The sequence below is a fragment of the Homarus americanus genome, unplaced genomic scaffold (genome assembly GCF_018991925.1).
Source record: "Homarus americanus isolate GMGI-L3 unplaced genomic scaffold, GMGI_Hamer_2.0 scaffold57980, whole genome shotgun sequence".
In the NCBI taxonomy this organism is placed as follows: Eukaryota; Metazoa; Arthropoda; class Malacostraca; order Decapoda; family Nephropidae; genus Homarus; species Homarus americanus.
In genome coordinates this window covers 14,474,766-14,501,168 of record NW_024716703.1, presented here as the reverse complement: position 1 = coordinate 14,501,168, position 26,403 = coordinate 14,474,766, and the positions used below count along the sequence as shown (strand labels likewise).

The 26,403-nt window shown below is 38.3% G+C and overlaps 1 protein-coding gene across 1 annotated transcript in view; it reads right to left on the bottom strand.

The window, feature by feature from the left end:
* Nucleotides 1-492: 492 nt before the first annotated feature.
* Nucleotides 493-26,403, bottom strand: part of LOC121858300 (glutathione hydrolase 7-like) — a gene marked incomplete at its 5' end in the record, with an annotated part of 52,422 nt that continues 26,511 nt past the window's right edge. Inside the window, 2 exon segments of the mRNA XM_042354627.1 lie at nucleotides 493-895; nucleotides 4,805-4,958. Of these exon segments, the coding sequence (XP_042210561.1) occupies nucleotides 678-895; nucleotides 4,805-4,958 (372 nt within the window).

Sequence of the window (26,403 nt, the reverse complement as noted above, 5' to 3'; positions counted from 1 at the left end):
CCAGAACCAGTGATAGTGACAGTGAAAGTGACTTTGAGGGATTTGTCAGGGAAGCCCTGACAACTATAACTGATAGTGATGGTGATGCACCTAGTAATGGTGATTCACCTGAGGGCCAGTAATCTGCCCTCTGCCTTGGAACCAGCCTCCATCCCCGTATGCCGACCCATCTCTTCTACTAACGTAAGTGTTACACCCAACCTTTAGTTTTCCTAACCTAACCTTTATTTTTCCTAACTTAACCTTTATTTTTCCTAACCAAACCTCTTCTATATTAAGTGTGTGTGCATACCATCATAAAGTTAAGATAATATTTTTACTACAACATAGTTGTGTGTCGTCAAAAAGTGGAGTTTGGGGGTCGGGCCAGTCTCTATTGGAATTAATCCCATATGTTCTGTTGTTCACTTTACGCGGTACCCTGTGGGTTCAATTGACCGCGTAAATCGGGGTACTACTGTATGTAATAATTTATAAATAAAAGTTTCCATCAACAAGTCAACAAAAAGTGCATTTTTTCTTTATGACAAGAACCACCCTCAGCAAATTATTACAACTTTTATATTCCATAACAAACACTGAAAGAAGACATACGGGTACTTGGATATACATAAAATACAGAAATTCATAAGAATATACTGTACTGTACTGCACAGACTATATCAAAAGTGAAATATTTAAGGTTTATCAGTATTATTCCCTGTATGTTTGGGGGCAGTCTCTAACCTGTGAGCAACTCCCCCACCACGAGCATCAGACCATGATATTAACTCGTCTTTATTTTTAGTAATACCATTAACACTGGTATATGGTAGATGGAGTAACTCAAGGCTATGGTTCATAGCAATTAATTTGTTACGGACGGAGCCAGGAAGACGATCAGCATTTCTCAAATCTGTGATAAAGAAAAAAACAAATTATCTTCCATGATCATTTCATCAACAAAGAGAACAATATTATAATAACTTAATCCCTAATTCATGAAAAACACTTTAAAATAGCTACAGAACTGAGTGTGAGATCTTTCAAAACCACACTTGACCAACACCGGTGTGGGTACAGATACATCGTGGAGCCAGTACATACCCAATACAGTACAGTATACAGTACTCTCGATTTACCGGAATCCGATATAACAAACTCTCGATTTAGCGGAAGTCACTTTTTTCATTACCTTTCGCTTGATTTAGTGAGCTAGTCTGCTAAATCAAGAGTAATTCCGTTAATACGCTCACACCTATGGAGACACCTCAGACACATGCTACGGTAAAACCTACGTCAGGGAGGTACTACTGCCTGGGAAGATATTGGAAGCATAATGTGTTGTCTAATGGTAGACCCTGCTGCCATATGGTATCACAAAAATTGTGACCAAGTCCCAGGTTGCTGAATTGACTTTCTACCTTATTTACACATAATTGCAGGGTCTCAATTGTTTCCCTTGCTTTGACAACACAACATACAAACAGTAAGTCCTCGCTTAACGTTGTGGATTCGTTCCTGAAAACCGCGACGTCAACTGAATCAATTTTTCCCATAAGATACAGTAATATCTCCATTAGCCGGAATCCCTCAAGCCCGAAACTCTCCGATAGCCGGAATTGAAATTTTCTCGGAAAATTGTTCCCAAAGCTGGAATCTTCTAACAATTGGTTCTCAGAAAATAAGCACTCGTCTACCACGCTACCTGACACTTTAATGATACCAGATATATTCTAAATAAAAGCCTGGGTTGTGGCAGTCTACCATGTAAGTATAATAGCTATACTAAGAGGTGTTGTTAAAGAATGATATGGTTTTCCCAGGTTAATCTATTGAACAGAATATAATTGAGCACAGTTGAGAATAGAAGTAAGGCAAATTATACAAAAACTAGGCACTAATAAATACTGAAATAATTTAGAGGAAAATATGATACAGTTGACAACCCCTTATCCGAAATTCCAAAACAGAAAACCTCTGAAAACCGAAAGTTTTTTTTTTTTTAAACAGGGATTAGCCCACCCGGGCAAAGGTCACTGACCCACATCGGGGCCTGGGGGGTGAAAGTGTAATAATAATTATTCATAGTAAATCAAATTTATAATACAAAATACACAAAAATAAAATAATAATGATAACAATAATAATAATAAAATAATAATAATAAAATTAATAATAACAATAATAATAATAATATTAATAATAAAATTAATAATAATAATAAAATAATAGCAATAATAATAACTAATACTGTAATAATAAAATAATAACAACAATAATAATAATAAGGAAAACAAGAATGAAAAAAAGATCAAAAGTGAGAAACACGACCTAGACCTGTGAATTTATTATCATTATTATTATTATTATTATTATAATTATTATTATATTTTAGCCCCCCAGGCCCCGGTGTGGGTCAGTGACCTGTGCCCGGGTGGGCTGATCCCTGTTAAAAAACCAAAACAACCCTAACCTAACCATTCTGAAATCCGAAATGCATCTGGCCCCAAGGATTTCGAATAAGGGATTGTCAACCTGTAAACATATACAGTTGAGTCTGGATTTACGCGGTTTAGGTTTACGCGTTTTGTTATTTCCGCGGTGCCTTGCCAGAATTGAAATGCTTGATTTAGCGGTAAAATTGGTCATTTACGTGGAGAGCATCTGGCGGTCCGGCCGCGCCATTTTTGGATTCAAACCTCCCGCCATCTCACCTGCCATGCTTGGGTAAGCGGCGCGAGTAGGTTGCGCAGTGTATGTCTCTGTTGCGTTATTGGCGACGTCATATGACGTATCGGACTGTGATTGGGCCACGCATCCTTACCTCCCACACATTCCCTCCGCCGCTAGCTGTGATTGGTCTAATGTAACATGACGTGCCCTGCCACCAGAGGGTAGAAGTCGCTGACCTAGCAGGGCCTGTCCCATTGTTCTCAGTCCGCGTATACAGTCCTCTCTTGTGCCCGCTATTCCCCTCACAACGCACAATGGCTTCCGCGGGACCCCCACCACCAGAGAAAAACATTGAATTACCTGGACCAAGCCATGATACTGTGAAGGAATTCATCGAATTGGGGGAGAAAATTAAGCTCATCTTTGACAACGACCTAAACAAGCATCGGTATGAAGTGTCTAATAACCATCTGACGAAAGTTATGGAGCCGTATATCCAGATCTATCTCGACAACATCAAATCTAGTCGTCAACGTAGTTTTGAGGACTTCCTCGCCCGCAACCCACCACAACCACAGCCAGCCCAAGTCAGTGATAGTGAGGATATGGACTTTGAGGGGTTTGTCTGGGAGGCCTTGCAAACCTCTGCGAGTAGTGAAAGTGATTCACCGGAGGGCAACTAAAAGCCCTCTGCCTCGGAACCAGCCACCATTCCCGTACGCCAACCCATCTCTTCTACTAACGTAAGTGTTAAACCTAACCTTGATTTTTCTAACCTAACCTAACCTAAGTGTTAAACCTTGATTTTTTTTCTACCCTAACCTAACCTTACGTAAGTGTCAAACCTTGATTTTTTCTAACCTAACCTAACGTAACGAAAGTGTTAAACCTTAATTTTCTTTTACCTGGTACAGAATATTATTCTCTTATTGATATTTCTCTTCTATATTATGTGTGTGTGTATACCATCATAAAGTTAAGATACTATTTTTACTACAACGTACGTATTGTGTCGGAAAATGTGGAGTTTGGGGGTCGGTCCAGTCTCTATTTCAATTAATCCCATATGTTCTGTTATTTCATTTACGCGTTTCTCGTTTTACGCAGTACTCCTTGGGTTCAATTGACCGCATAAATGAAGACCCAACTGCAATGATAATGTAAGAAATATATAAGATTTAGAAAAGAAAGATAAAGAATTTTGAAAGGAATAAATGAGCATACAGAAAAAAATAAAGAAACTAATTTAGAAATGAATTAACAAGTACATATGGAAAGAAAATAAGATAACTAAGGAAATTAAAGAAAGTGATATAAGTTAAGATAACAGAAGATAAATAAAAATTAAAAATAATTTAATAAAAGAAAAAACATCTAACACAAATTTATCAGTTGAGTTAATCATCAAATAGTGAAATAAAACAATTGACTTCTCCTACCCCCCCTTACAAGGTCAGGTCTCCCCTCAAAATAATTTAGCTTTTGTCTTTATTCAAGACATTTTCAGGTCATAAGACCCACTAAACCCCCACCCAACAACAAGTGACCTAACATTCCATCCCTGAAAATTCAGTTGCCTCTGAAGATGTCTTGAATAAAGTCAAAAGCTAAGGTGCTCCAGTGTATATACTTAGTTGACCAAGAGCTCAATTTAGCAGAAATTTTGATTTAACGAACAGGGGTGGCTCGAATTAGTCCGTTAAATCGAGAAAATACTGTACTTACCAACATTGTGTAACAGAGATGTAACCGACCGCCCAAATGGCTAACGAGCCGATCAGTGGCGAATAGGATAAAAGTAAAGTAAAATATTATATGAATAAAAATTATTATAAAGGGTTTATTCAGAATTTGGAGCAACAGGCCTAAAATGTTAGCACCACGGCGCACTAAGTCAAGGGTGCATGGGGTTAACAATAAAATCCCAACAAAAGTGTCATCCTGCACATCCCAGGTGATTGCCGAGTCTAAAAAGTGTTAAAAACACATATGTTATCTTTCAACCTTAAAGAAACAGCTGAAATGATGGGGCTAAACAAATTTCTTACTACAGTAATTCCAGTCAACAACATTGGGGGTCCTGGGAGCCTTGGATTTTTCGACCTGCATACTGTACTTGACTGGCTATATTATAATATATTCAACTTACCTTCTACAAACACTTGGTTGGTGCCGGGCTTCACAGTGAATCTGGGCTGCTCAATGGCTTGTGTCAGGTCATTCTCCCGAAACACCATCTGTCCCACTACTTGCACTGCTGCCCCAACATCTGGGCTTGCCAAAACTATTCTTGTTCCACACACCTGCAAAAAATATATTTGGAAAGCTATTTTTAAAATTCTTTGTTAAAATATCAATACTCTACACAGCATTAGGGTTGCATCGTATGCGAATCCATAGTACACAACCCCGCTTAAGGGCTGCCTCACTTATCACACAGGTTACGGGCAAGAAACTCATTGCAAATATCGAAATTGCGAATAGCGGAGCAATTTCTCCCATAAGAAATAATGTAAACAGGGGGGATACGGCCGTCAGATTTTAACACTTGTTTTACTCAATACATATAGAACATAAAATAAATAAAGAAACAAGGGCATAATATCAAATAAACATCAATAACAAACACTTTGAGTTTATTAGGCATATATGTTTGCAAGTACAGTATACTTGAATGTTTGAGTGTGTGAGTGTTTGAATGTTTATGTGAGTAAGTAAGTTTTAAATGTAGATTGTTAATTTATCTCTGATGTGCTGTGTTGCTTGCTTGCTGAAGTTGGCATTAGGGGAGATGGTGAAGGTCTACTGCGGGTGAGAGGAGGCTGGGGTCGTCAGTCACCTCACTGCCAGGGTCATCAGCCACCTCACTCTCATCATCACTGCCAGGGTCGTCAGCCACCTCACTCTCATTATCGCTGTCAATTTGCACTGAAAGCTGTTGTTCTCCACTGCCTTCTGTTAAATCATGCGTTGGGATAAAGGTGTTTTAAGGCGCAGGGTCTGGTCATCAATCCACGTGCTCAACATCCGCTCCATACTCTCCATCTCAGCATCAAGGAATCTCGTCACCTTCATAGCCATCAGTGGTGTTGCAGACCCGGCCATCTCCTTGATCTTGTCGACGCTTTTAACTATAGAATGCACCGTAGAGGGAGCCAAGCCATGCACGATCCTAATCACTGGTGTTCCTTCTCCGTGTTCATGCCTATTTACAATATCCAATTTCACGTCCAACGTAACTGCCACACGTGATCTCTTAGCAACATTGCTGGGCCTTTTAGTAGCTGGTCACTTAGGCATTGCGAGATCACACAAAACACACGCCAGCACATGTGAGACTGAGGCAAGTGGAAGCGTATGGCGGAGGAATACGTGCACACGATGTCCTACGCTACAGTTGAGGCGCGCGGTTCAAAATTTTTGTTCGTTAGAATTTAAGAATGAATTGGGTAACCATTGCGAATAGTGGAAATGGGTAACAATAAGTTGATTGCGAATAAACGGGGTTACGAAAGTGGTCCCTCGGTTAACGAACACAATTCGTTCCAGAATCGTTCGTTAACCGAATCCATTATTTCAATGGGATATTGGGTAATTGGTTCCAGATCACAGAAAAGTATATATATATATATATATATATATATATATATATACAGGTAGTTCTGCTATAACGCGATAATTGTGTTCTTGTAAAATATCGTGTTATAGAAAATCGCGTAATAGAAATAACAGGGCTTATGGAGAAAATAGGGTTAGGTGCAGATTACTCGAAATCGAAAAAATTTTAGTAGTTAGCCTAACACAAAGGATAGCACAGTCTAAATAAATGTTACATTCATATCTAATAATGAAATCATACAGTAAATTTAACACTTTACCTTGAAAAAATATGAATGTAACTTGATGGGGGAGAAGGGTGATTTTGAGGTTGATAACATCAAGCTTCTCTTCAAGTGTTATATCCTTTCTTTTACGATAATCACCGGGAATTCTATCATCAGAATGCTTTTTGGAGATATTCTTCTTTACCATATTCACAGTTAATACCACAAAATTGGAGAAATAGTAAGCAAAAATCGCGTTATAGCAAACAAGCGATCGCGTTATACAAATATTGTTCCGAATTCATAAATCGCGTTAGAGCAAATTCGCGTTATCAAAACACGCGTTATAGCAGAACTCACTGTATATATATATATATATATATATATATATATATATATATATATATATATATATATATATATATATATATATATATATATATATATATATATATATATATATATATATATATATATATATATATATATATATATATATATATATATATATATATATATATATATATATATATATATATATATATATCAATATATATATATATATATATATATATATATATATATATATATATATATATATATATATATATATATATATATATATATATATATATATATATATATATATATATGCAGTGGGGTATGCTATAACGAACGGATTCTACTACGAATTTTCCTATAACGAACGATTTTACCTATCAAATTGAGAATGCTATAACGAACGCAACTCCTACAACGAATGCGGATGAATACGGGACTATTTCGTCTGGCGCATGAATGTTGTTGTACCGCGGCTCACAGCAAGAGCGTCGGGCGCCATATTGGTTCATTGTGTGGTCAGTGCACCACTGAACTTGTTGAAATTTCGTCTTTTGATGTGGAAATTCGTGTTATTTTTATAACTATTTTGTTATACAAGTGTACAATTATAACACTGAATCGTCAAAAGCGAGTGAGAAAGCTAATAACCCTTAAAACTAAGAAAGAAATTATAAATAAACAGACAAAGTGCCTGTAAGACAGTCACCAAAGAGGGCTAGGAAGGATGACTCCTCTCCTTCCACCTCTTCTCCATAATTCTCTCTTCCCCCCCTCCTCTGCCTCCTGTCCTGCATGCTGAACAACACTAAGGTAAGGTAAGATAAAGTACCGTATTTTTTACAATTTCCACAGAAATTTTTCAGTGTTAAGTGGTTGTATTTGGGGGCCTGGGACGGATTAATCCTATAACGAACGAATGCTATAACGAACGAGGTTCTAGAACCAATTAGATTCGTTATAGCATACCCCACTGTATATATATATATATATATATATATATATACATATATATATATATATATATATATATATATATATATATATATATATATATATATATATATATATATATATATATATATATATATATATATATATATATATATATATATATATATATATACACTATTACTCTTAAATCACTACTGTAATGTGATACAAGTGATTGATTTTTATCTCATGTGCAAAATATATGACGTATATATTCAAATTATACGCTGTCTTGCAAGGATTCCAGCAATGCAAATTATATTCTCCTAACTTTAGTCCGAGATATTATATAAGATAAAAACTGTAAGCCTAAAAGCCTGGCTGGGAAGAGGGAGGGAGGGAGGGAGGGAGGGAGGGAGCAGGAGGTAAGGTGATATGTTTGACAGTTGGAGCCGAAGGTCTCGTGTGTTCATTTAACAGTCCTTAAGTGACTAAGCTTCTCTCATTTTAAAAGCCAGTGAAATGACCTGGGAAAATATAATTTACATTGCTGGGATTCTTGTAAAATACTGATTAATTTGAATATAAACAACCTATAAATTGCACTAGACATAACAATTTTAGTACCGTAATCATTTAGTACATGTACAGTACATGTTTGCACGTAGGTCATTTATTTTTTTTACGTTTCTTTTAGTATGGTGTGTGCATTTAAATGGATGAAAATAAATGAAGAAATTTATGTAAATCTACCCAAAAATACAGTTGAAAAACTTTACATTATAAAATGTACTACAGTACACTAATGTACTAAAATTTTTATCTCTTGTGCAAAATATATGACTTTCATATTCAAATTATTCACTGTCTTGCAAGGATTCCAGCAATGCAAATTATATTCTCCTAACTTTAGTCTGTGATATTATATAAGATAAAACTTAAAGCCTACTGAAAACCACCAAACCCTTGCTGGGAGGTGGAGGGGGGGGGGTGACAGTGACATGTTTGACAGTTAGTGCCAAAGGTCTAGTGAAGTATTTATTTGTTTATTTATGTCCTTTAGATTGAGTTTTTCTTTTTTGCTTATGAAATGTCATAGAAGTGATCAGGGAGAATATAACTTACATTGCTGGAATTCTTACAAGACAAAGATTAATTTGAATGTAAACATGAGATAGTTTGCACTAGACAAAAATTTGAGTACCCCTGTAATCATTTTGTACATTATTTTGATTACATGTACAGTACAGCTTTGCCCTTAGGACAGTGTGAGCATGTAAATGAGTTTCAATACATGAATAAAGTTACATATATCGAGCCAAAAATAATAGTTGAAATACTTTATGTAGACAGAGCTTGGATGGCTAAATTTTAGAATGACCAATAATTTTAATATAAAAAAATGCACACATATTAAAGAGCACAATTTTCTTGATATTTACTCCACTGGAAAAGAATGTAAACATAGAACAGGTTACTGAATTGGCAGACTAGCCCATCAGCTGATCAACTGATGCTCACAACAAAACGTGTTTGTCGTAAGGATTTCGTTAATCGAAGTTTTGTTCGTTAATCGAATTGAAGATCATTATGGGAGGTAATTCGTTAACCGAAATTTCGTTAATCGAAGTTTTGTTCGTTAACCGAATTGAAGATCATCATGGGAGGTAATTCGTTAACCGAAATTTCGTTAAACGAACTGTTCGTTTACCAAGGGACCACTGTACCGAAGCTATGAATAATAGGGTTTGCCTGTACAGTGGTCCCTTGGTTAACGAACGCCTCGGTTAACGAACTGCCTCCCATAAGATTCTTAAATTCGGTTAACGAACAAAAATTAGGTTAACGAATTTCTTACGAACCGACCTCAACATGTTTTCGCTTGCACTGACCGGTCAACCAGCTTTAGTATTAGTCCGCCAATACATTAATCGGTTCTAGGGATTAAATTCCTTACTATTTTAGTAGATATCAAGAAGTTTATACTATTCAATAATTTTAAAAGTTTAATATTCAAATTTTTAGTCATTTTAACAATTATTGAACATAATTGAAGGTAAAGAAACTAGTTTCTGGTGTGCCATCCAGCCTCTTAACACAGCAAACAGGCGTTAGTCTCTCTCTGTTTTCACTGGAGGTAACATCTTGCTTGAGACTCTCTTCAACTAAATGCTTTTTTTCTGTGTTTCCAAGCAAATTATTGGTCATTTTGAAATATATTTTACATATTGACAATATATAATGCAGTGCAGTGTTGATTTAAAGAAAATAATCTTGAAATACACCAAGAGAACTAAAATTTTACGGGTGAAATGGTGCCATGGGGTGACTTCTCTTCCACCGCAATGCCTTCTCTTCTTCCTTCTCCTCCACCCCCATTCTAATTCCCATCATCATCATCATCATCCAGGAGCCTTCTACATACACACCTCAAAGTAAGTGAACTTTTCTACCATTTTTGTTGAATTTAGGCAGTTTTCGGTGAGCTGGAACCAATTACTCAAAAACCCATTGAAACAATGGTTTCGGTTAACGAATTTTTCGGTTAACGAACAACCTGCTGGAACGGATTGTGTTCGTTAACCGAGGGACCACTGTACTTGTTTGACCTCCTGAACTGTCCTTATGCTTGGCTCACATGTGTGTCAACCCACCCAGCATCTTTAACTCTTTAGGTGCGTAATTAAATTTCGCGCCGGTTCCTGAAAAGTGTCAATTATCCTGCCAAAAATGAATTTCATATAATCACATTTTCTATATGTTTTTCCTAGAGAACTTTTAGTATATTTTCCAAATCTGGAACAAAAATTCACATATGTGTGCAAATTTTAGAGAAAAAAATGACATTTATACCCAAAAATGCAGGAAATTGGTATAAATCAATGTCTGGTATATGGCAAATAAATTTAATCAATTTGGTTACTAAACAGCAAATTTAGATATGTATTACATATTCAGATAATATCAAACAAAATAGTACAAAAATAAGCTATATTGCATTCAGGAAATACTCCTATACCTCAATACATAATATGTCCGCATGTCGTCTCATTTGGGGAAGTTTTTTCAAGGCCGTGGGATATCCCCGCTTGTCGCATTTAATTAATATAATATTTTGGGCGGGTTTACCCGCATGTCGCATCCAAAGGGTTAACTAGCTTGTCCAGGTTCACTAGAATTTTTTTTATTGTATTACAATACTCTAATGTGGCTTAGAAATAAAGAAAATACAGTAATATCTCCGTTAGCCGGTATCCCTCAAACCCAGAACTCTCCAATAGCCGGAATATAAATTTTCTCGGAAAATCTGTCCCAAAGCTATAATTTTCCGGAAAATTCCGGCTTTGGGAACGATTTACCGAGGGGCACATTATCCGGAAAATTCAGAGAAAATTTTCCCGATACCCGGAAAATTCCGGGGATGAGGGATATTTTTCCGGGTTCGAGAGATGATGCAATGGGCAATTTCTGGAACTTCCAAGAAAATTTTTCTGTTACCTTGAAAATTATGGGGATGAGGGATATTTTTTCGGCTTTGAGAGAGTCATCTCGTTACCCGGAAATCTCTCATTCCCAGAAGTGCTCTGTACCAATTGTTCTGGCTAACGGGAATATCACTTATAATATAATACTATAAAATAAGAAAAATGAAAAGCATGGGTGTGTAATAGTGGGAAGTAAACCTATGTATTGAGGCAGTGAGCTGTAACTGCATCGCTGACTCGCCACGCAGCCACACTCTCCCTCTCCCTATGTGACGTCATGGCATACACACAGTGCAGAGCGGGAGCAGCTATACATGTCAATTGGGTAATTGCCTGGCTGAAATGTGTCATGTCCTCAAGAGGATGGTTTGAAAGTGTTCTTAGAATATAGTGGTCCCTCGGTTCACGAACGCAATTCGTTCCAGAAGGTCGTTCGTTAACCGAATCCATTGTTTCAATGGAATATTGGGTAATTGGTTCCAGCTCACCGAAAAATACATACAAAGTAAAAAAATAAATAAAATACAGTAAAGTACACTTACTTTGAGATGTGTATGTAGAAGGTTCCTGGTTAATGATGATGATGATGGGAATTAGAAGTGGGGGTGGAGGAGAAGGGAGAAGAGAACGAAGTGGGGATGGAGGAGAAATCACCTTTCAGGGGACCCATGCTTGATGCAGTCATTTCACCAAAAAAATTTTAAGTTCACTAGGTGTAATTCAAGATTATTTTCTTTAAATCAACCCTACACAGCGCTATATATTATCAATATGTTAACTAAATTTCAGAATGACCAATAATTTCAATGAAAAATGCTTAAATATTCAAGACACCAACAAAATAGATGCTCGCTCCACTGTCAACAGAGCCCAACTGACGTCTTGTGGCTGAGTCAAGCTGCTGATGGGCGCACAAAAAACTAGTTCCCTGAACAGATTACTGAATTGGCAGACTAGCCCATCAGCTGATCAGCTGATGCTCACAACAAAACGTGATGTTCGTAAGGATTTCATTAATCAAATTTTTGTTCGTTAGCCGAATTGAAGATTCTTATGGAAAGTAATTTGTTAACCGAAATTTCGTTAACCAAGGGACCACTGTACTGTAGGTTAAATTATTGCGAAGGTGTCCTTCTCTCTCTCGCACTGGTTCTATGAGCATCTCCCAGGCATTCGTGGTCATAAAGTTTTTAATTACTGGTGAATTTTACCACAATCATGGCCCCTAAGAGAAAATTAGTGGCAGTGCTTGTGGTGATGAGGGATAGAAAAAGAGAAGAGCTCATACCATGAGAACTTTTGAAGAAAAATTCAAGATTTTGGTCTTACTAAGGAGTGGCATATTGAACTGTGAAGTTGTGTGTCGATTACATTAGTACAGTATAAAAAAGGGGTTATACATACTGTATACAGGGGGTCCCCGACTTACAAACATCTGACTTACGAACACCCAACGATACGAACGAGGTCCCAGAAGGTTAATTATTTTAAGAATCCGACATAAGTACAACTGGTTCATAGTATGTACGTACGATAACTAGTTTGTGTGGCGTAGAGGCGCGGCAGAGCGGCACGTGGAGAGTGATGTGTCGCCCAGCCTTGAGGGAGTATCAGTACGCTTTACCCTCACCTCGTTAACGTCCGTGATTAAGTGCAAACTGTTGTTTTATTTTTGCTTATTAACTCTCTTTTTTGGCCCTCATCATGGCTCCCAAAAGCAGACCTGATGCAAGTGATAGTAGTGTATCCAAGAAAAGGAAAACAATTACAATGGAAGTGAAAGTTGATGTATAGTATTTTCTCGATTTAACGAACTAATTTGAGCCACCCCTTTCCATTAAAGCAAAATTTCATCTAAATCGAATTTCCGTTATTTTCGCTCAATTTAGCGATCTAGTTCACTAAATTGAGCGTGATTCCATCAAATTGTGCCAAATGCGCCACTTGGCATGTGGGGTTTGTTTACATCAGCTCAGTCTGTGTTCTGCCGCCACCACATGTGTTGCTCACTGTTAACTCTCAGTCAACTAACTATTGTGCTTAGACATCATGCCAAAAGTCTCTCAGAAGTCTCAGAAAGCTGCCTCCCTAAAGCTGGGAATACTGTACAGATGCCATAGCTACTTCACTCCTGAGCAGGTGCTTCAAATATATAAGGGATTCATTTGTCCTAACTTGGAGTACTTCTCTCATATCTGGGGTGGCCCTTCTTCTGTCCAACTGTTAGATAGCTGGAATCAAAGGAATTTTTTCTTATTAACTCTCCTCTTTTAGTTGATAATCTCTCTTCCCTTTCTCTTCACAGCAATGTTACTTCAATCTCTCTCTTTTACAGACACTTTAACGGACAATATTTGATGGATTTGGCATCCTGTGTACCGCCGGCAAGGCCGTGGGCTCGTAACACTCGTCTTACCCGCACTCCGCAGTGCCCACCGTTTCTCTGTGGATGTCGGTCGCAATAGATAGAATGACCGTTATGGTACATCCTTCTTTCCTCACACAGCCAAACTGTGGAATGCTCTGCCTTCTTCTGTGTTTCCATACTCTTACAATCTGTCTCACTTCAAAAAGCTGGTTTTCTGGCATCTTTGTGGTGTAGATTAAGTCTTTTCTTTTCTATTTTTATTTTAAATTTCTTTTTTACTCTTATGCCCCCTAGATCCACTGTGGGTCGATGACCTGTGCACGGGTGGGCTATTCCCCGTAAAAAAAAAAAAAAAGTTTCTAATGGTTCTACTATCTGAGTCTCTGTAGGTATAAGCATATTAAAGGAAATAATCTTGATTTAGTGAACTAATTCACTAAATCGAACGAAAAATAATGGAAAAAATTCCTTCCACTAAATCGAGAGTTTGTTATATCAGATTCTCTTAAATCAAGAGTACCAGTATGCTGTAATTACCGGTAAACATTATGATGAAAAAGGCGAAACACCCTCAGCCATTGGTAAAGCGTTGGGCTTCAGTCAGTCAACGGTCGGAACAATTTTGAAAGAGAAAATTCTTGAACATGTTAACCCTTTAGGTGCGTAATTAAATTTCGCGCCGGTTCCTGAAAAGTGTCAATTATCCTGCCAAAAATGAATTTCATATAATCACATTTTCTATATGTTTTTCCTAGAGAACTTTTAGTATATTTTCCAAATCTGGAACAAAAATTCACATATGTGTGCAAATTTAGAGAAAAAATGACATTTATACCCAAAAATGCAGGAAATTGGTATACATCAATGTCTGGTATATGGCAAATATATTTAATCAATTTGGTTACTAAACAGCAAATTTAGATATGTATTACATATTCAGATAATATCAAACAAAATAGTACAAAAATAAGCTATATTGCATTCAGGAAATACTCCTATACCTCAATACATAATATGTCTGCATGTCGTCTCATTTGGGGAAGTTTTTTCAAGGCCGTGGGATATCCCCGCTTGTCGCATTTAATTAATATAATATTTTGGGCGGGTTTACCCGCATGCCGCATCCAAAGGGTTAAAGGATCTACACCAATGCACTCAACTGTGATAAAACAAAGAAGTGGATTATTAACTGAAATGGAAAGATTGTTAGTGATATGGGTGGAAAATTAAAATCAATGGCATTTGCCTTTAAGTCTAGCCTTTATTCAGGAAAAAGAGAGAAGCTTGCATGCAGACTTGAAGGCTACTCCACATATCAAGAAGCGCTCAACACACTGACCCTTTCGACTCTCACTGACCATCACCACGACCTCATCTGCAAATTTGGTAAGAAGCTTCTACACCATCCTCGACACCGGCTCCTACTACCACCTATGATCCCTAGTCCGAGAATTGCTGTTCGACACCACAACCGCATCCAGCCCATACGTGCACGAACTGATCGCTATAAGAACAGCCCAGTCCCAACCATTGTAAAAATTATCAATAACTTGTAATAAACCAGTGTATTCACTCCCAGTAAACACTACTCCTTGCACTGTCACTATGTTGAAATGAACTGTAGTTTGAGCTTTTCCCCATCTAGTTATTATATGTCTTATTTGTGTCACTTATGTTACTTGTATATTATTTGTAATTCGAAACCCATTCCCCAAATATGTAACTGTATATTTTCAGCCTTCTGGCTGCCAAGCTCTTTCAATAAACCGTTAATTATTATTATTATTATTATTTATTAATCATAGTCGTGAAAGTGATGGGGAAGATTATGTTGCTAGTAGGGGTTGTTTTAACCAGCTCAAGGCAAGGGCAAACTTACATCACATTAAAGTGCAAGGTGAAGCAGCTAAAGTGGATAGAGCTGCAACAAGTGAATTTCCTGCTGCTTTAGCCAAGATAATTGAAGAAGGAGGTTACAGTATTGTGCTGAGCAAGTTTTTAATATCAATGAGACTGATTTATTTGGGAAAAGGATGCCCGTACGCACGTACCTTTCAAAACATGAAAAAAACAGCACAAGGGCATAAAGCTGCCAAGGAGAGTTGACCTAACTGCTGGGGACTACAAACTAAAACCTTTGCTTGTCTACCAGTCAGAAAATCCTAGAGCTGTGAATGGTGTTTTCAAGGCAGCACTTCCAGTTATCTGGAAGGCAGCTTAGGTGACATTAGCCCTTTTTGAAGACTGGTACCTAAATCATTTTGTGCCTGAAATGGAGCAATACAGTCAACCCTCACTTTACGCGGTTAATACAACCCACAGGGTACCGCGGAAAGTGAGAAACGCGTAAAGTGAACAACATAACATATGGGATTAATTGAAATAGAGACCGGGCCGACCCCCAAACTCCACTTTTTGACGACACACAACTATGTTGTATTGTTGTAGTAAAAATAACTTCTTAATTTTATGATGGTATGCACACACAATTAATAATTAAGAGAAATATCAATAATATTAGGTTTTTTAACACTTACATTAGTAGAAAAGATGGCTGGGCACACGGGTTCCGAGGCAGAGGGCAGATTATTGGCCCTCACCTGTATCAATTGTATCACTATCCACCACAGAGGCTTGCAGGGCCTCTTTGTCAAACCCCTCAAAGTCCATATAAGTCCATATCCTCTCTATAATTATCACTATGACTGGGCGACCTTGTGCGCACCCTGCTCGCGCCGCTTACACAACATGGCGGATGGCGGGAGGTTTGGATCCAAAAATGGCGCGGCTCGCCAGCCGCTCTCCGCGTAAAGGGGTACACGCACCGCGGAATGTGAGCATTCTGGTTTCGGCAGGGTACCGTGTAAACGTGGAATGTGGGACCACGTAAAGTTTGGGTTGACTGTATTGAGTTTCAAAGTCAATATCTTTCACAATTTTATTGGTACTTGACAATGCACCTGGTTATCCTGCATTTTTAGATGTTATTAAGGTTGTGTTCCTACCTCCAAACACAACATCTGTTTTACAACCTATGGACCAGGAGTTATTGCTTCATTTAAAGCATATTACCTCAGGACATTTGCTCAAGCTATCAGGGCAACAGAACGAAAAGAGGGTGAGACGAAAGGAATTTTGGAAGGTGTCCCCCCATCCCTGGAATTTTCTGAAATTCTCTGGGTACTGGGAAAATTTTCTTGGAATTTTCCAGAAAATGTGCCCTCAAAAAATCGTTCCAAAAGACGCAATTTTTCGGAAGATTCTGGCCTTGGGAACGATTATCCGAGAAAATTTGAATTCCGGCTACTGGAGAGTTCTGGTTTGAGGGATTCCAGCTAATGGAGATATTACTATTACCGGTACTGAATATTTACGATGCTACAGAAAGATTTATGATGAAAAGAAGAAAGTTTCAGTTCAACCATCCCTTGAAAAGTTTTGTAAGAAAGTCGTAAGGCAACCAAAACTAGTCCCATAACCTCTGCAGCAGGGGTGGTCATACTTGCTTAACCTAAGAGCCACACATGATAATCTTGAGATATTTGAGAGCCGCAAGACATGAAGAAAATATACACATGTTTTTAGTTACATACACATTCTACTACAAGTATTATGTGCAAATATTACTAAGAAATACATGTACGCAGTAATATTTACTAGTGTATGTAGTTTTTAAATTGTTAAATTTTATGTTTCAATAATCAGGAGTACAAATATATACCATATGTTATAAAAATTTTGACTGATGTTTGTTTTAACGGTGCTGAGCATGTTTAATACGTAATGAACTTCGGGCACGCCTTAGAAAATATTAAATGGGATTATTGAAGGAAAAAATTTGAAAATATTTTTAATTATATATATGTCTTAGTAAACCTTTGGTCAAAACTTGGAGGAAAATATAAAAGAAAAACAAACAAACCAATAATATTAGAGATATGTTTATCAGATACCACCTCACAAAGCTTGTTTTCCGTAATTCCGAATGAGGTGGATAATATACAGGGGGTATATATATATATATTTTTTTTGGTGATTAGTATCATAGTGGTGTTTCAAGTTACTGGCTAGCTTTGTAGTGAGTGAGTGACGCATTGCAGATAAGGAACAAAGGTTTACCTCCTTTAATGGTGAATGTAAAATCATCCTTCCACTCTGGCTTAAAATTAATGTTTTCTTCTTCATACTTTCAAGTCTTACAATTAGACGATACCATCTCCCTTCACAGAATTTTCACAAACACAGCTATCAAATAAATTTTACAGAATTCAAAAGCTACTTATTTTTTTCTGAACAGTAAACACAACTTGTATCTGGAGCGTACCAGTTAGACCTGGACAGTTTAACATCCTGTTACACTGCGATAATGTGTCATGTGGCTGGGTCCCCTGCCCTGACCCCCCTCCGACTTTCCTCTGTAATCCGACCTGAAATTTACCGACCTGACTCAGCACTGATGAATGACACCTGACTAAATTCAAGCATTAAAATTAAGGTTTAAATTCTTAAATACTTTTACTCACCTTGAATATTTAACTTATGTTTTAATCCTGTGGCCTCTCATTATATAAATAAAAAGCTTTAAGAAAAATGTAATTACCAGTACCCTTTATGTTGATCATGGTGCAAAAAAGGAGTTCAGCCAAGATATTTTTTGCGAGCCAAGTTTTGGCCACCAATGCTCTACAGCATCTACAGAACCAGTCCCATCAACCTCTGCAGCATCTACAGAACAACTCCCAGCAACTCCAGAAGCAGTTAATTCTATCTCACCAGACTCTTCAGAACCAATCATATTAACATCTACACCATCATCACCATCTTCAGTTTTGTCCCAATAAAGTCTCTGTCACTCCTACAAATGCCCATCTCCACATGCAAGCCAGCCCCCAGGTTTCAATGTAAGTGTTAAACTTTAATTTTTAGTTTCCTTTATTGTATTTTGTCATTCAATTATTTCTTTTCTCTTAAATTAAGTGATTCGAGAGGTATAAAAGGACTTACGCTATGATATACTAGTGCACACAAGGTATGTGCTCCGACTTACATACATTTCCGACTTAAGAATGTCCTCAGGAACGGAACTTGTTTGTAGCCCGGGGGACCTCTGTATAAGTATATAAAAATAAGATGTTATTTTTACTATAACATAGGTACAGTGGTCCCTCGGTTAACGAGCACAATCCGTTCCAGCAGGTTGCTCGTTAACCGAAAAACTCGTTAACCGAAACCATTGTTTCAATGGGTTTTTGGGTAATTGGTTCCAGCTCACCGAAAATTGCCTAAATTCAACCAAAAAGGTAGAAAAGTACACTTACTTTGAGGTGTGTATGTAGAAGGCTCCTGGATATGATGATGATGATGGGAATTAGAATGGGGGTGGAGGAGAAGGGAGAAGAAAAGGCATTGGGGTGGAAGAGAAGTCAACCCATGGCACCATCTCACCCATAAAATTTTAGTTCTCTTGGTGTAATTCAAGATTATTTTCTTTAAATCAACACTGCACTGCATTATATATTGTCAATATGTAAAATAAATTTCAAAATGACCAATAATTTGCTTGGAAACACAGAAAAAAAGCGTTTAGTTGAAGAGAGTCTCAAGCAAGATGTTACCTCCACTGAAAACAGAGAGAGACTAATGCCTGTCTGGTGTGTTAACAGGCTGGATGGCACACCAGAAACTAGTTTCTTTACCTTCAATTATGTTCAATAATTGCTAAAATGACTAAAAAAGTTAATATTAAACTTTTAAAATTATTGAATAGTATAAACTTCTTGATATTTACTAAAATAGTAAGGAATTTAAGCCCTAAACCCGATTACTGTATTGGCGGACTAATACTACAGCTGGTGGACAGCCAAATGCAAGCGAAAACATGTTGAAGTCGGCTCGTAAAAACTCGTTAATCGAGGGATTGCTCGTAAACCGAAGTTAAGAATCTTATGGAAGGAAAATCGTTAACCGAAATTTCGTTAACCGAGGCGCTCGTTAACCGAGGGATCACTGTATTGTGTCTGTATTGTGTCGGAAAAAGTGGAGTTTGGGAGTCGGCCCAGTGTCTATTTCAATTAATCCCATATGTTCTGTTATTCCATTTACGCGTTTCTCGCCTTACGCGGACGTCTGTGGGTTCAATTGACCGCGTAAATCGGGGTATTACTGTATAAACTTTTTGGAATATTTTCCAATATTAGGAAAATTTACCGTAAGGTAAAAATGTTAATTTACATATCCCAATTAGGATACTCACTTTATTCTGATGAGGAAGAAGGTTCCTGGTTGTGGAGATTACCACTACATGTGAAGCATCTTTCAGAGATAGATGAAGATAGCTGTTTTGCAAAGTTTTGAAGATTTCCAAAAGCCCACTTCTTTGATCTGACAGAGGCTCATATGCCGCAGAAAGACCACAGGCCCTGCATACTTCTTGGTGTCATGTGTCAGATTTTTTTGAAAGGGTCTGCTTGACTCACTAACTGAGATAAATATTTTGTCATTTGACGAGGAGACGATTTCTTACCATCCGGTGATAAGAATACATAGGGGTCTTGATTAGGGAATCTGGTTAACCATTCTTGAAGATTCTTAACTAGGCATAATATATGAGGAACCCTTGTCTCTTCCATGAGCCATTTTATCCTGATAGGTTGAGCTTGAAAATCCCCCCTTCCATTTTTTTTTAGGATCTCTGTAGGAAAAATGGTGACATATTCCTCATACCTGTGGCTATTGCTAGAAGGAAGGCTGCCTTCTGGAGCAATCTGTCCCGGTTCAGGTTTATATTGTAATTAGCCCCCATAAGAAATTTAGTAATTTTATCTAGAGACAAGGTGGGATTCTCTTAGGCCGAGGGGGTCTCTGAATGAAAAAGGACGATCTGAGCATTTGATAAATTCTTTGGTTCAAATTAATATTAAAACCCCACTTTGATATCTTTAGGGACCATTCTGTTTCCGTCGATACTAGCCTGAGATGGGACAACGCATCTGCCCAAATTTTTTGTACTCCCGGTATGTGAGTTGCTTTGAGGTAAAGTGTTTGTGTTACACAAACTTTGAAAAATTTGTTTGACAGTTTGAGAAGGGGCCAAGATCTGGTTGAGCCTTGATAATTGAGACAAAACACTGGCGCTCTATTGTCCATGGCATACAGAATCATCATGTTTTTGAAATTTGGGTTTACCAACAAAAAGAATAGGACTACCCGGTACTGCTAATTCTTTTATGTTTATGTTTTTTTCCCAAAGGGAGTTGCTCCACTTCTCTTGACGGAACTCTCCTTTTGAGGAATGGTATCCCCATCCTATCTCGGACGCGTCCGTACAAATGACCAAGTCTGTTTGAGATGAACTGATTAGATTGTCCAAATTTGTCCACCATGACAGATGATTCTTGATCTGAATAGGGAGAGAAGAAGCAATATTGATGTTTCTGTGAAGCAACTTCGACCCCAGACGAGTTAGTTGCTTCTTCCTTAATGTGCCCAAAGAAACCACTATGGGGGCAAAATTCAACAGACCCAGTAGTTTTTCCCAATCATGCCAAGAAACCTCTTGCTTTACACAAAAGGCTTCTACTTGTTTCATCACATCTGTTACCTTTGCTTCTGGTAGACTGACTGACTACTGATTGGTGTCCCAATGGAGACCTAACCAATCCAATTTCTGACATGGTATGAGATTTGATTTGACCTGGTTTATCTTTAATCCTAGGTTTTGAAATAGTACTAGTGTCCATTGGGTCGCCCTTTGACAATTTTCTTATGCCCTCCTTTGCAAGGATCTCTCTGGGGATGTTTGCCAGTTTTATAAACACTTTTGGCGCAATTGTCAGGCCGAATGGCATCACTGTGAATTGATAACTTAAATCCCCCACTGCGAACACTAGAAACTTTCAGTACCTGGGAGCAACAGGCACGTGATAACAGGCATCTTCGAGATCCACTATTGAGATCCAGGCATTGAGCGGAAGTAGATGCCTCAGATGATCGTAAGTGAGCATCTTGAAACTTCTTTTGGTAATGAACTCGTTCAGGAAGGAAATATCTAAAATTCACCTCAATTTGTCACTGCCTTTCTTGGAGACTGGGAATAGGCGAGACATGAAACATTTCTCTGACTACAACAGTTCTATTACACCTCTGTTTAACAGTTGAATTACAAATTCTGTGAGTAAGGGGGTTGGTTTTTTACCCCATTTTTGTAACACTAAGGGAGGGCGCCTCAACCAAGTCCATGTGTGGCCCCCTTTGATTGTCTTGTACGCCCATATGGAAGAAGTCCACCTGTTTTCCCAACCCCTTAGACGACCCAGCTGTCTGGCTTCATTGGAAGGGAGTGGTCGCTGATGTGGTGGAATAAGGTCTCCTTCCACTTCTGAACAAACGGTCACCCCTACTACGTCTTGAATTATTTCCTCCTTCAAAGTTTCCTCTAGGTTGATAACTGAACCTAGCAGCTGGTCCTGTTCCCCTGTTAGACCTTCCTCTTTAAAATTTCCGAAAAGTCTTAGAACTTCTGGGAACAGTAATATGAATAGCTTGCTCAACAGCTGATCTATACTTAACTAATGTTTGTTCATCAAACAAAGCAGGAGGAAGATGGGAAGAACATAGCAATAAATAAGCACTACCACTTGAAGCATTATTAGTGGCTTGCTTCCTTAGCTGGGCTTTTAGTTTTAGGGCTTTCAACAACATTTCCAAAAATGAGTTGCACAGGGAATATGGAATCCCTTGTATAGCAGCAGCAAAACAACTTAGCCAATAACTGACACATCATGATTGCAGACCAAATATCCGCTGCCAACTTCCTAAATTTGAACTCTTCAAGCAACAGTGCAGAAGCAACTGGTTTCAAATTTATTTCATAACTTATATCAGCATATTTTGGAGCCGACAATTACTAGGAAAGTTCATATAAGGAACTCTTTTCGTCATTAAATTAGAACTTCAAAAAACTAAACTTGTGAGCATTCCTATCAGAGGGAATGAATGTTAAGTCTTTCAATATATTAGCCCAGACTTCATCTATTTCAAAGATCATTTTGGGGCAAATATCAGGCCAAGAAATTGTAGTATCACCTTCTAAAAACAATGAATGATTACCCACAGTTGCTTGGCCTTCCTGTCTCTTTGTAGGTGCTGATAGATCAGGAAGTTTAGAAACATTTTCATAAAATACCTTGAATAAGGAATCCACAGACTTGGATGTGGTTGAAAACAAAGAAGACTTAGATCTTACCAATGTTACACCCAAGGCCTGTTTGAATCATCCTTACACTCAACGTTATCCATCAGCTGCGTGAGTCGATAGCAGCCTGTTTCCACTCATAGTAACCAACACTTTTGCCCCAGGTGGAAGTGGTTGCCAAAATGAGGACAGGATGAAGTCAGTCTCAACAGGTTCTCCCTGCTCTAGTGACTGAACACTATGATTAGAGCAAACTTCCTGATCCTGGAATCCACTAAAATTGGGCTGACTAGGTAGAGGTTCTTGTAATCTTCCTACTGCCTCATTATCTTGAATATCCAATAACCTACTTTTCTTAGCAGTAGCAAGTTGGTATAAACTTTCTACATTTAGAAATCAACTCTTAAAGCCTTATTCCATCTATTTTTAATTTGGATCTTCAATAATTCTTTCTTATCTCCTGCAGCTTGATTAATTTAAAAAATTTGATCATAACAAACTGCACAATCCAATGGTGAAAAGAGGTTGTCTGAGACACAGCTGCTACGAATTATGCAAGCCAAATGAGGATCTAACTTGGTAATCCAAGTGTAAGGGCGGAAACGATCCTCCGGCTAGTTTCCGCTGCTAACTCGCTCGTTTGCTGGTGCAGACGACACTTGGGGTGGTTGGACGGAGGTGAGAACGGCAGCAACTATCTCCGCCGCCGGCAGATTCAACCCAGCCGCCATACCGTCAGTATCTAGCTACCCTGCTGTCCGTCAAATTCTGGCTGTGATCTCATCATAGGTCCTGGACTCGTGGGCTGTGTTCCCAGACCTTCACCTATCAACTGCCAACTCTCTGGTCATCTACCACTACCGCATACCACGACCATCAGTTCATCACATTCCGTCGGTGCCCCGGTGTTCTCCTGCCTTTTCAAGACGTCGCTGAGTGTGGAGTCGAAGTGGACGTTTCGTTACCCTGAGTGTGCATCACCGTGTTCCAGAACCTTCCCCCAGGGCCACTGCCGTAGGAAATATTTGTTCATTGTTTGATTCCATTAATTGCTGACTCCCCTTTATTGTTCGATTCTATCAATTGTTGACTCCATTTAATTGTTTGAATCCATTAATTGCTGACTCCCATTATTTGTTTGATTCCTTTAATTGTTGCTTCCATTAATTGTTTGACTCCCGTAATTATTTGACGTTTGTTGAGTGGTGTCAGAGTTTTGTGTTATATTTTTATAGTAAAGAGATGCCAATCTCTAACGGTTGTTTGTTATTCCTCAGAAAACCATGGTCCTTGACTTTCCTTTATTAAGATCCTGATTAGCCTGGTAAGGGATTTCTATCCCTAAGTCCTAGGCCTTTACACCAAGTGGCTCTACATCTTTGATAATTGCATGTAGTATGGTCCCCTTGGGTCCTGGGTGAAACTACTACTACTGAATTCACATCCTCTACTGACGGATATTTCCTCGTATTTAGTGTATGAGCTGAGCTCTCCAGTCCTTGTAGCTCCTCACTCAACACTAGTTCTCCAAGGACAGTTCCATGGTCTCCTCCATCATATATGTTGATATAAGTTATGAAATAAATTTGAAACCAGTTGCTTCTGCACTGTTGCTTGAAGAGTTCAAATTTAGGAAGTTGGCAGCGGATATTTGGTCTGCAATCATGATGTGTCAGTTATTGGCTAAGTTGTTTTGCTGCTGCTATACAAGGGATTCCATATTCCCTGTGCAACTCATTTTTGGAAATGTTGTTGAAAGCCCTAAAACTAAAAGCCCAGCTAAGGAAGCAAGCCACTAATAATGCTTCAAGTGGTAGTGCTTATTTATTGCTATGTTCTTCCCATCTTCCTCCTGCTTTGTTTGATGAACAAACATTAGTTAAGTATAGATCAGCTGTTGAGCAAGCTATTCATATTACTGTTCCCAGAAGTTCTAAGACTTTTCGGAAATTTTAAAGAGGAAGGTCTAACAGGGGAACAGGACCAGCTGCTAGGTTCAGTTATCAACCTAGAGGAAACTTTAAAGGAGGAAATAATTCAAGACGTAGTAGGGGTGACCGTTTGTTCAGAAGTGGAAGGAGACCTTATTCCACCACATCAGCGACCACTCCCTTCCAATGAAGCCAGACAGCTGGGTCGTCTAAGGGGTTGGGAAAACAGGTGGACTTCTTCCATATGGGCGTACAAGACAATCAAAGGGGGCCACACATGGACTTGGTTGAGGCGCCCTCCCTTAGTGTTACAAAAATGGGGTAAAAAACCAACCCCCTTACTCACAGAATTTGTAATTCAACTGTTAAACAGAGGTGTAATAGAACTGTTGTAGTCAGAGAAATGTTTCATGTCTCGCCTATTCCCAGTCCCCAAGAAAGGCAGTGACAAATTGAGGTGAATTTTAGATATTTCCTTCCTGAACGAGTTCATTACCAAAAGAAGTTTCAAGATGCTCACTTACGATCATCTGAGGCATCTACTTCCGCTCAATGCCTGGATCTCAATAGTGGATCTCGAAGATGCCTGTTATCACGTGCCTGTTGCTCCCAGGTACTGAAAGTTTCTAGTGTTCGCAGTGGGGGATTTAAGTTATCAATTCACAGTGATGCCATTCGGCCTGACAATTGCGCCAAAAGTGTTTATAAAACTGGCAAACATCCCCAGAGAGATCCTTGCAAAGGAGGGCATAAGAAAATTGTCAAAGGGCGACCCAATGGACACTAGTACTATTTCAAAACCTAGGATTAAAGATAAACCAGGTCAAATCAAATCTCATACCATGTCAGAAATTGGATTGGTTAGGTCTCCATTGGGACACCAATCAGTAGTCAGTCAGTCTACCAGAAGCAAAGGTAACAGATGTGATGAAACAAGTAGAAGCCTTTTGTGTAAAGCAATAACAATAACACTGTACAGTCGACTCTCGTTAATTCGGAATAATAGGGGGGAAGGGTGTCCGTTTTAGCCGATTGTCCGAATTAACCGATTTAGGTTAGGTTAGGTTAGGAAATATAGTACCGTATATACACTGTACGCTGAACATGATACACAGTAACAAAAATACAGGAAATACTGTACTGTAAACATCATATAACTAGCTATATAAAACATTACAATATGTTAATTTCATTTACCTTTGGTAGATGACACATTCCATGGTGATTTCTAAATCGCCATAACCACCCGTCACTAGCTTCGAAATTCTCGATGCCCATATGACTTGCTAGCTTAACAGCAGCAGCTTGTATTTCTACACCACGGACGACATTACCACAGGATCGTTGCTGCACAAACCACTTCGTCACTGACTCCTCAAGATTTGTATCTTTTGCCACTCTCATAAGCTTCCTTGCACCAACAGATGATGATTTAGAAGTTGCATCAACATAATATTTCAAAGAAAATGCAGTGAGTTTGTCCTTAGCCTTGCGTGTGTCCGAAACTGTTTGCTTTTTAACACCAAACTCATCACAAACTCTAGCCACCGAAGCACCAGCCTCTAACTTCCTTATAAGTTCCAGTTTCTGGTTCACAGAAAGGGTCACATACTTCCTCTTCAGCGTATTACTCCCCCTTGAAGACAAGATGTAAAATACAAGGCTGAAAGATCCC